The 10,924-nt window shown below is 49.8% G+C and overlaps 1 protein-coding gene across 1 annotated transcript; it reads left to right on the top strand.

Annotated features, from left to right (window-relative positions):
- The first annotated feature begins 943 nt into the window (after positions 1-943).
- LOC132217857 (TBC1 domain family member 25-like) lies at positions 944-3,029 on the top strand. Its single transcript, XM_059668282.1, has one exon. The coding sequence runs from the start codon at positions 1,032-1,034 to the stop codon at positions 3,027-3,029; it is 1,998 nt and encodes a 665-aa protein (XP_059524265.1). The 5' UTR covers positions 944-1,031.
- The last annotated feature ends 7,895 nt before the right edge of the window (positions 3,030-10,924 follow it).

Genomic DNA, 10,924 nt, shown 5'->3' on the forward strand with positions numbered 1-10,924 from the left:
AATCAATAAAATTGAAAATATACAATCAATAAAGAAATTCAATAAAACCCAAAGCTGATTCTTCGAAAAGATCAAGCAATAAGCTTTTAGCTAGACTAAGAAAAAGAAAAAAGATACAAATTACTAGCATAAATGAAAGAGGGGCATCGCTACAAATCTCATGTACATTAAGAGGATAATAAAGGAAAATGATGAATAACTCTTATGCCCACAAACTTGGTCACCTACCTGAAATGGACCAATTCCTTGAAAGCACCATCTGCCAAAACTCCCACAAGGAAAAATAGACTATCTGTATAGGCCAATACCTATACAAATAGATATAGACTATAGGCCTGGGATTGGATTGATAATTAGTAGCCTTCCCAACCAGAAAGCACCCACTGGCGAACTGAACCAGGAATTGAAGGAATTATACCCATTCTAGGCACTCAACCTCTTCCAGACGATAGAAGCAGAGGGAATACCTTCTGTCTCATTCTATGAGGCCAACATCACCCGAACAGCAAAACCAGACAGACAGTCAAGGAAACTGGAGCCAGCGGTTCTCAACCTGTGGGTCGCGACCCCCTTGGCGGTCGAACGACCCTTTCACAGGGGTCGCCTAAGACCATCCCGCATATCAGATATTTACATGACGATTCATAACAGTAGCAACATGACAATTCTGAAGTAGCAACGAAAATAATTTTATGGTTGGGTCACAACATGAGGAACTGTACTTAAAGGGCCAGAAGGTTGAGAACCACTGCTGCAGACCAATATCTCTCATGTACATACATGCAAAAATTCTCAACAAAATATTAGCAAATCAAACCCAACGTTTAAAAAGAATTATAGGTACAGAGGCGACCTCCACTCTGTGCGGGGTGGGAGGGGCGGGGGGGGGGGAGTGCGGGGTGGCTAGGGTCCCACAGCACCTTCTGCGCCTGCGCCTGGGCCTGGGGTGCGGCTGCGGGAGTTGCACTCTGGAATCGCACGCAGGTAGCGGGGCAACCGTCACCGTCCCTCCAAGGCCTGTTGCCACCGGGATGGCTTCGGCCTGTGGGTCCTCAGCCTTGGCCGGCTCCGGAGCATCCCCGCCTGGCCCGGGAGTCCAAGCGGCCGGGGCCAAGGAGGAGGAGGAGGAGGAGGAGCAGGAGGTGGTACGAGTCCGAGTCCAGAAATGTGCGGGCTTCTTGCCACCCGAGCTCCGCTCTTTCGCGGTGGACCCCCAGATCACCCCCCTCGACGTGCTGCAGCACATCCTCGCCCGAGCGTTTGACCTGAGCGGGAAGCACTTTGACCTCCGCTACCGGGGCCGGGATGGGCTGGGGCAGGAGGTCTACCTCCCGCTCCGGTCGGACCGGGACCTCAGCAGGGCCTTCGCCGCGGCCTCCAAACCTTTCTTGCAGCTGCGGCTGGACCTGGGGCCGGCGGAGGCCCGCCCGCTGCTGGAAGACGGGGACCTCATCGGCCCGCAGGCGGCCGCCGGCCCCGAAGTGCCGCTGCCGGAGCAACGGGCGCCCCCGGCGGCGCCTGCCCTGCCCTTCACGCAGGGCCTCCTCGCCCAGGTGGGCCGCACCTGGTCCAGGGTCCAGCAGGTGCTGAGCTGGTCCCCCGGGAAGGAGGTCAAGCCCTTCTGCCCGCCGCTGAGCGAGGCCGAGTTCCACGCGTACCTGCACCCCGACGGCCGGCTCTCGCGCCCGGCGCAGCTGCGCCTGCGCATCTACCAGGGCGGGGTGGCGCCCTCCCTGCGCGGGGTGGTGTGGCAGCACCTGCTGAACGTGCTGCCGGCCCGCCTGACCGCCCGCCAGCGGGCCGCCTACGTGAGCAGCAAGAGCCGGGAGTACGAGCGGCTCAAGAGCGAGTGGGCGCAGCGCGCCAGCCCCGAGGACCTGGAGCGCATCCGCGGCGCCGTCCTCCGGGACGTGCGGCGCACCGACCGGGCGCACCCCTACTACGCGGGGCCCGAGGACGGCCCGCACCTGCGAGCCCTGCACGACCTGCTCACCACCTACGCCGTCACCCACCCGCAGGTGTCCTACCGCCAGGGCATGAGCGACCTGGCCTCGCCCCTCCTGGCGGCGCTGGACCACGAAGGCCAGGCCTTCCTCTGCTTCTGCGCCATCATGCGGCGCCTGGCCCCCAACTTCCACCCGGACGGCTGGGCCATGGCCGTCAAGTTCGCCCACCTCCAGCTGCTGCTGCGGCACGTGGACCCCGACTTCTACCGGTACCTGCGGGCGGCGGGGGCCCACAACCTCCTCTTCTGCTACCGCTGGCTGCTGCTCGAGCTCAAGCGGGAGTTCGCCTTTGAGGATGCCCTGCGCATGCTCGAGGTCACCTGGAGCTCGCTGCCTCCCGATCCTCCCGAACGGGAGGTCGAGCTCGTCGGGTCCCCCAGCCACGGGGCCGACACTGGCTCCAGGAGCTGCGGGGAGCAGCCCCTGCGACAGGGGCACAGGCCCAGGCCTGCCGGTGGGAGAGGCGGTGCTTTTGAAGAGGCTGTTGACCCCTTGGCCCTGACCAGCCAGGAGCCTGGTGGTGGGGGGCAGCTCCCGAGACCAGCCAGTCTGGATGACCTCCAGCAACTCAGGGACAACAGCCGCCCCAGGAGGGACCCTCTCGCCCAGCTTTTCCATCCCACTGTCCTCATCAGCTCCAAGTCCCTCTCCAAGCCCTTGCTGAACTCCTCAGAGTCACTCCTCTTCTCCTCTTCCCTCCCTGGTTCCCCATCCACCTCGTCTCCGCCGTCCTCCCAGGAGGCCTCTCCTGCTGCAGGATCCCTTTTGATGCCGGAGGTGGGCTCCCCACAAGACCCTGGGAAGTCCCTGCCACCACCCCAGGAGCTTGGCCAGGGGAACCCGTTCATGCTCTTTCTCTGCCTCGCCATCCTGTTAGAGCACCGGGGTCAAATCATGAGGAACAGGCTGGATTACCACGAGGTGGCCATGCACTTTGACCGGCTTGTGGGGAAGCACCCGCTGGGGCGTGTCCTACACCGGGCCAAGGCCCTCTTTGCTGATTACCTGCAGTCCTACCTGTGAGACTCAGATGAGCTCACAGCCTCATCTTGACCAGGCTCCCTCCAGCCCGCCCCCAGCCCCTCAAGATCCCCACTCTCGGCCAGAGGGCTTCCACCCGAGGCCCGACCTCCCTGCCTACCAACCCTAGACCTCTCTCTGCGGGTCTGAGTATGGGGCTCTGCTTCAGCACTGTCCCCCTGAGACTACTGGCCTCTCTTCTATTTTTGTTACGTTGTTTTTAACACCTGTACTTTGCACACATGGAAAAATAAAAATAGAGAAGTATACACCACGACCAAGTGGGTTGTATCCCAGTTATGTAAGGCTGGTTCAACATTCATAAGTCAGTTCATGTAACCCATCACATCAACAGGCTAAAGAATAAAAATCACACGATCATATCAGTAGATACAGAAAGAGCACTTGACAAAACCCAGCACCTATTTATGAGCAATACTCTTAGAAAACTAGGAACAGAGGGGAAGTTTCTCTCTCAGCAATTGATAGAAAAGGAGACAGAACCCAGTAAGCATCTAGAGAAGTTAAACCAATATGACCAACACACAGCCATCAACTTCAGAGCGCACATTCTTTTCATGTGCATAGAACGATTTCCAAAATTGACCTAAGACTGGATCATAAAGCAAGTCTTGAGAAAGGTCAAAGAATGAAAATCATACAGAGTATGGTCTCTGACGACCATATAATCAGGCTAGCAACCAGTAACAAAGGATAACTTGACTTTTTTTTTTAATGTTTCCACATTAAGCAATGCACTTCCAAAGAGTTCATTGTTTGAAGAAGAACTCTTGCTGGATATCAAAAATCTTTTGAATGGATGATGCTGAAATATTATTAAAACGTTGGGATGTAGCTAAAGCAGTGCTTAGGTAGAAACTCATAAACACATGTACATGCGTTAGAAAAGAAGAAAAGCTAAAAATCACAGAGGGTAGCAAAATAAACATCGTAGCAAAACAAACCCAATAAAATAGAATGATCAGGAAGGAAAGAAAAGGCACCAACTGCCAACACCCGGAACAGAAAGGAGGTCGTCACTATCCTACAGACAATTAAGATATTATGAGAATATTACCATGACTCTATGCCAGCAATTTTCAACCAGTGTGCTGTAAGAATTTTTAAGACCTGCAATACCTGACGACTCAGGGGGCACTGACCTCTTTTCCCTTAGATTGTCAAATTAAAAAAATGACAGCAGCCAACACAACTACAGCCACCTGGTGTGAATGAATCGAAATTATACCTATTTTTTGTCAGATCGGCAAAAAGTATATTTTTGGCGTGCCACAGAACTTTAGTGGTTAACTGGGTGTGACATGAGATGAAAAAGACTGAAAATCCCTGCTCTATGCCAATAAATTTGAAAATTTTGATGAAACTTGTAAATTCTTTGAAAAACACAACTTAGGAATCTCACAGAAGACAATATAGAGAATAGTCTCGTATCGATTAGAAAAATTAGTAATTAAACATCTCCCCACAAAGAGCATTTCAAGTCCAGATGGTTCACCAGTGAGTTCTTCTGAACATCAAAGGAAGAAACCACCCCAGTTTTACATAAACTCTCATAGAGAAGAGAACACTTCCCAACTTTTTGGATGAGGGCAGCATAACCTTGATATTAAAACCAAAGCAAGACATTACAAGAAAGGATAATTACAGAGTAATTTCTGAAAAAATCATAGATATACATTCTAAACAAAAGAGCAATCAAATCCAGCGGTATATAATGCCTCTTGACAAATTTGAGTTTGTTCCAGGAATGTGAGTTTGGCTCCACATGTGAAAACCAGTTGTGTAATCCCCCAGATTGAAAGTATAAAGGATAGCAATAGATGCAAAACAAGCGTTTGATAAAAATTCAACATTTATTCATGATAAAATTCTTGGCAAACTACAAGTAAAAGGAAATTTTCTTAACTCGGTAATATCACACACAAACAAGCTACAGCAAATATCGCACTTAATGGTAAAGTATTGAAAGTTATCCCCTTGAGATTGAAACAAATGAGTATGTCCACCACCACCGCTTCTATGTAATATTGTATGGGAGGTCCTCGCCAGTGCAATAAGGCAAGAAAAAAATAAAAAGAGGTAAGACTTGAAAAGGAAAAAAAACACAACACCAAAAACAATGGTTATTCTTCAGTGGTATCACTATGTAAGTTGGAAAATTTTTAAAAATCTACAGATCTGGTATAAGATTAAATAAATTCCATTGTATCTCTTTAAGATGACAATAAGCAATTAGAAAATAAAAATATTTCATCAATAATAGTATTTTTTAAATCAAAATACTTAGGAATAAATCTGACAAAATGTGTTTATGTTCCACATAGAAAACTACAGAATGTTACTGAGAGGAAAAGAAGGCTTTAAAAAATTTTTTTAATCCTCACAGAGGATTAAATAGGAATATCCTTGTGGGCAGGAGGGGAATGAACTTTGACTCACACCATCCAGAAAAATTAGTCCTGGGTGGATCATTAATCCAAACGCGAAGAACAATACAAATATGTCTTCGAAATTCTGAAGAAAAATTGTCACCTAGAATTCTAAAACCAGTAAAATTATCAGTTAGGTATAAGAGTAGACTAAAGACCTTTTCACATGTTCAAAGTTTCAGAAATTATATCCCATTTGCATACCTTCTCCAGAACCTGTGGGAGGGTGTGTTCCTCAAAAATGAGAGAATGAGAAAGAGGAAGACACGGATTCAGGAAACGAGGGGTTCAGGTGTAGGAGAGAGGTAAGGGGAACCCTAAGGAGGGTGGTGGAAGGAGACTCCAGCAGGAGAGCTGTTCCTGGGGGCTGGAGAGCAAAGGGATTGTGGTGGATCAAAAGTCTGCAGAACAGCCCTAGGCGGTTTGGCTCAGTGGATAGAGCATCAGCCTGGGGATTCTGGTCAAGGGTGTACCTCAGTCGCAGGCTCCTCCTCAGCCCTGGCCCTGGTTGGCTTATGCAGGAGGCAACCAATCGGTGTGTTTCTCTCACATCAATATTTCTCTCTGTCTTTGCCTCTCTCTTCCACTCTCTCTAAAAATCAATGGAAAAATATCCTCGGGTGAGGATTTTAAAAAACCCACGAAGTCTGCAGAGGGGACCGAGTCAAGAAGAGGAAACTGACGGAATACCGAATGTGTCGGAAGGGGAACACTGGGCTTGAAGCAGTGCTCATTACAAGGGAAAAGAAATGAACCTCAGCAAAGCAAGAGAAATGCAAACCCCAGGAGAACAAAGACCAAGAGTGACCCTAGTGCCCCACTCAGCTCAGACAGAATAACAAGGGCCCAGGCGTGCTGGTTAAACGCTGACTATTGGCCCAACCACAGCGATCATGTAACCACCTTGGGAAGGTGATAAGAACGGAAGTGCGACTGAGTGTGGTGGAGGTGAGGAGTTAAAAAGAGTGAAAAATTAACAATTGGCAACAAAAGGTTGTTATTTAGAGATATAGAGAATTTCTCTTTAAAAAGTCAGCTGATTGAGTTGAAAATCACTGTCTCTGGGGAGCAGGAAATAAGTATGAAGGGCTATAGGACTGCCTTACATATGTTTCTCCTTACATATCTTGTAAAGTTTTGCCTCTTAAACCGTGTACATATACACCTTTGGTAAAACTTTAAATGACCTCTAAAACGAAATGTGGACAGTACAAGGGGGAAAAAATCTTCTAGAAGAAAATGATGAAGGAAAACAAAAGAAAAAAAAATTCATTATTTTAGAATTAGGCAAAGAATCCCTAAACAGCATACACAGCTAATCGAAAGAAACGTTTTATTTCAGTAAAATCAAAAGACATCAGTAAGTGAAAAGGCAAGCCACAGAGTGAAAGATATTACAAATGGCAAATGACTCGTAGAGCATATACTAAGATTATCCTACAAAATAACAGAAAAAGACAGAACAATATTTTAAATGGGCAAAAGGTAGTATGTTTTTTTCATAAAAGAAGATATATAAACAGCTAATAAATACATGGAACATTGTGCAACATGGTTATCAGAGAAATGCAAATTAAGACCACAATGAAATACCACCACTACACATTCAGAATGACTAAAATTTTAAAAACCAGCAATAGTGTTGACAAGGATGTGGCCACTGGAATTTTTATACTGTTGGGTGGAGAGCAAATCTGCACAACCACTTTGGAAAAAACTCTGGCAATATCTGCTAAAGCACATCAACAACAGAGGTGCCCATTTGGGTGCACCAAAAGGGTATTGCAAGTCTGGTAGACACCGTCTCAATAAAAATATCAATGTTAATATAATCAGTAACGGGACAAATTGAAATCATGCATCACCTGGTAAGATTTAGTGAGAACACAGCAGCACTTCTGTGACTTTTCTCTCCAAAATACATAGCTTAAATCTAGTCATGAGGAAACATCAGACAAACCGAAACTGAGGGGTGCACCTACAAAATCACTTGCTTATAATCTTCAAAATTTACAAAGCCACAATCAAAGGAAAGAGTGAGGAGCCATTCCACATTAAAAGGGACTAAAGAAGTATGGAAACTGAATGCAATGCATCATACCGGATTGGGTCTTTTTTCCACAAAGCACATTATTGGGACAAATGGCAAACATGAGTACATTCTAGTAATATAGCTTATAATTTATTTTGTTAATCCTCATTCAAGGATATGCTTTCATTGATTGAGAGAGAAAGAGAGAGAAACATCGATCTGAGAGAAACATTATCAGTTGCCGCCTGGATGCCTCCTGAGCAGGGATTGAACCCACACACAGCCTAGGTATGCGCCCTGACCAGGAATTGAACCTGCAACCTTTGGTGACGGGATGGTACGATGCTTTAATCAACTCAGCCACCCGGCCAGGGCTCTAGCTATCATTTCTATGGTGGTTTTGTGGTTATTTAGGAGAACGTCATCGTAGGCTTTACATACTAAAGTATTCAGGGGTGATGGGACGTCATGTTGGCAAGTTACTCTCAAATGCTTACTCCACTATTCTTGGAACTTTTCTGTTAATTTGAAATTATTTCCAAATAATAAGAAAAAACAATGACAATGACAACAAGCTTAGAACTATCATGGGTATGGAAAAAGTAGGCGTGTGTCTATACGCCGGCAGCCAAGGGATGGAATGTTTTTGGATATCTATTATTTCTGCTTTCCCTCGTATTCATTCCTCCTCCCAGAAACAGCATCCAGATTTTATTTTGGGGAACGGCCCCTCCCCCACTCTTGGTCCATGTGTCACTAGCGTGGGCATGCGCCCAGGTCAACTAGCATATTTCATCCGCCTGGCCACCGTCACTGGTTTAGGGAAGGGCTCCATTCAGCCCGATATAGGTCAACATTGGGTTTGTGTGTGGTTTTTTTTTTTAAACTATTGTGAAAGAGGCTCTGTTTTTCTCCTGGGGTTGCTTAGTTTTTAGAAAATAAACCTGGAACTGCCTGGGACCACCACATGGAGCCAGGCTGTCCAAAGGGGGGGGCGGGGAAGCATTTCAGAGAAAAGCAAAAAATCAGAAAGAAACTGAGTCTTCGTGGTATCATTTTAGCCCATAGATCCGGCTATACTTGGACTTTTTGGCTAAATAAGCCAAATATATTTAATTTTCTGCTTAAGCCACTTTGAGTTAGTCTGTTGGCACTTGCAACTGAAAGAATTATGACTAATGTTAGGAAATTCCTAATTCAGCTGGGCTGGAGTTCAAGGCGGGGTGAGGAGGGGGAGGAGGGAGCTGTGGCTGACAGCCAGGCGTGGCCGGGCCTCTGAGGCTCAGGATTCAGTGGGAGACTGGGGCACCCAGGGCCACCTGAAGGTGCTTTTGAAAAAGTGGTGCATGCAGGTGGCAGGGAGACCATGTCCAAACAGAAGGCCTTGAGCGACTTTGGACAAAGCTTGGGCTTGGGTTTATCCCCAGTCAACGCCACTTCATAACAGCTTGCTGCCCAGCCCAGAGCCCAGTGGCCACGCCCTTGGCACGGCGCTGACCAGAGACGCCCGCAGGCTCGGTTCTGATCCTCACGTCCAACTCCATGGTCACCGTGCCTTGTATTTCCTCACACCGCCTGTTTACAAAGCACCCTGTCTCCGGTTTGTGCAATTGAGCATCAGGACAGCCCTATGAGGAGGCAGGGCCGGGAGGATTCCCATTTCACAGATGCAGACAGTAAGGCTGAGAGAGGTAAAGCGACTTGTCCAAAGTTGCACAGCTGTGTAGTGGCAGAGCCAGGAGTGGGGAAGGAGGCTCCCCTCACCGAGTGCAGGGCTCTTTCTAGAGCTGCCTGTGCTTTAGAATTCCTGAAACCTGGCGAGGTACGGGGGTGTGGTGAAAGACAGATCTCTCCTTTGGATTTTGGGACCGCCCTTGAGTGAGCGGGCAGGGGGCCAGGCTTTCCTGGCACATGAGCCCTCAGGAGAGGGGTGTGGGGTGGGAATAGTCCGAGGTTAGGACGCTGACCGGGGCAGGAGAGGGGAGCTTCACAGAAGAACACAGTTCCTGGACCAGGACCCAGACCCAAGGGACAACCCCCTGCCAGGCACTGGGCAGGGCCCTTCGGAGTCGGGAATTGAGAAAAGATTAGGTTGGACCCCATATCCAAGGAGCCCACTGTTTAGTGGAAGAGACACATCGAGGAAAACAGTACATTAACACCACCCATAAGATGAATGATGGTTATATGTGACCTGATATAGTGCATGCTTGCTTATGCCAGGCACTGTTCCAAGCACTTAAGTTCTCACAACAACCTCTGAAGAGAATCTAGCATGTCCCCATTTCAGAGATGAGGAAACTGAGGCACGGAAAAGGGAAGGTGCCTACGTCACACAGCTGGGGAAAGGAGAGGCTGGCATTTGAAGTCTAAGCCGGGAGCCCAAGCCCTCAAGAGCTGCACTCCACTGCTCCTGCCACACTCACTGGCCGTCAGCTACAGGTCAGGCACCGTGCGAGGGGCCAGGATGAGCGTGACAGATGAGCCCCAATCCGCCAAGAAGGCTGGGTCGGAGGACGGGATCGGAGAGTACAAGCAGCCAAGCAGAGCGTGGGCTCTAGGAGGGGAAGTGCAGGTCCTGTGGGCGAACCCTGATGGGTTGGGTCAGGGACGGCTCCCTGCAGAAGTGGTACCCAAGGTGCGCCTCGGGGATGAGGCCTCGGAGACAGAGGAGAGCAGGCTGGGGCAGTAGGCAGAGCGGAGGATGTTCTGATCAGAGGAGGGGCGGCCAGCACCAAGACCTCAAAGCCGGTTAGAACCTGTGCCCAGAAGCCCTGGAGGATGGGCACAGTAAGGGTGCCGTGGGAGCCTCTGGCAGCAGTGGGGCACGAGTGGAGTGCCCGGGAGCCGGCAGGAGGTGGGGGTGGCGTTAAAGTGGGGTGTCTGTTTCAGACAGTACAGGCCAGACCCAGGGGGGCCTGGGGTCAGGCAGGAAGAGCCCCTGTATTTACAGACACAGGAGAATGAGTGCCGGGGGACAGGACTGGCCTTGAAGTGTGTGCGGAGGAGGGAGGGGGGCAGGAGGGGCAGGGGTGTGCGTGACAGGAATCATCTAGGCGGAGAATTCAAATCAGGGATCATCCTGGCCCTGGTGGGGGCCCCAAAGCTCACGGGGAGGCGGCCAGCTTCGTAACCAGGCCCAGGAAGGGAGTTCGGGGACCCAGCAGGCCCCCAAGGGCCCACGGGCCACATGTGCACTGGCCCCAGTGCAGCGCCCTGCAAATCCGGAGCAACGAGTGGGAGGCATGGGCGCCAGGGAAGCAGGGCCTCGGGGCAGCTGGAGGCTCAGGTCCTCCCCAGGCGAGGCGGAGGACGGAGCAAGCAGGTGTTCTCAAGACCACTGGCCTTTCAGAAAAGGGGGCGGACAGGAGGGAGGAGGGGCGGGGAGAGAAGTAGGGAGGCTGGTGCCGAGATCC

Source organism: Myotis daubentonii, chromosome 16 (genome assembly GCF_963259705.1).
Source record: "Myotis daubentonii chromosome 16, mMyoDau2.1, whole genome shotgun sequence".
Taxonomy (NCBI): Eukaryota; Metazoa; Chordata; class Mammalia; order Chiroptera; family Vespertilionidae; genus Myotis; species Myotis daubentonii.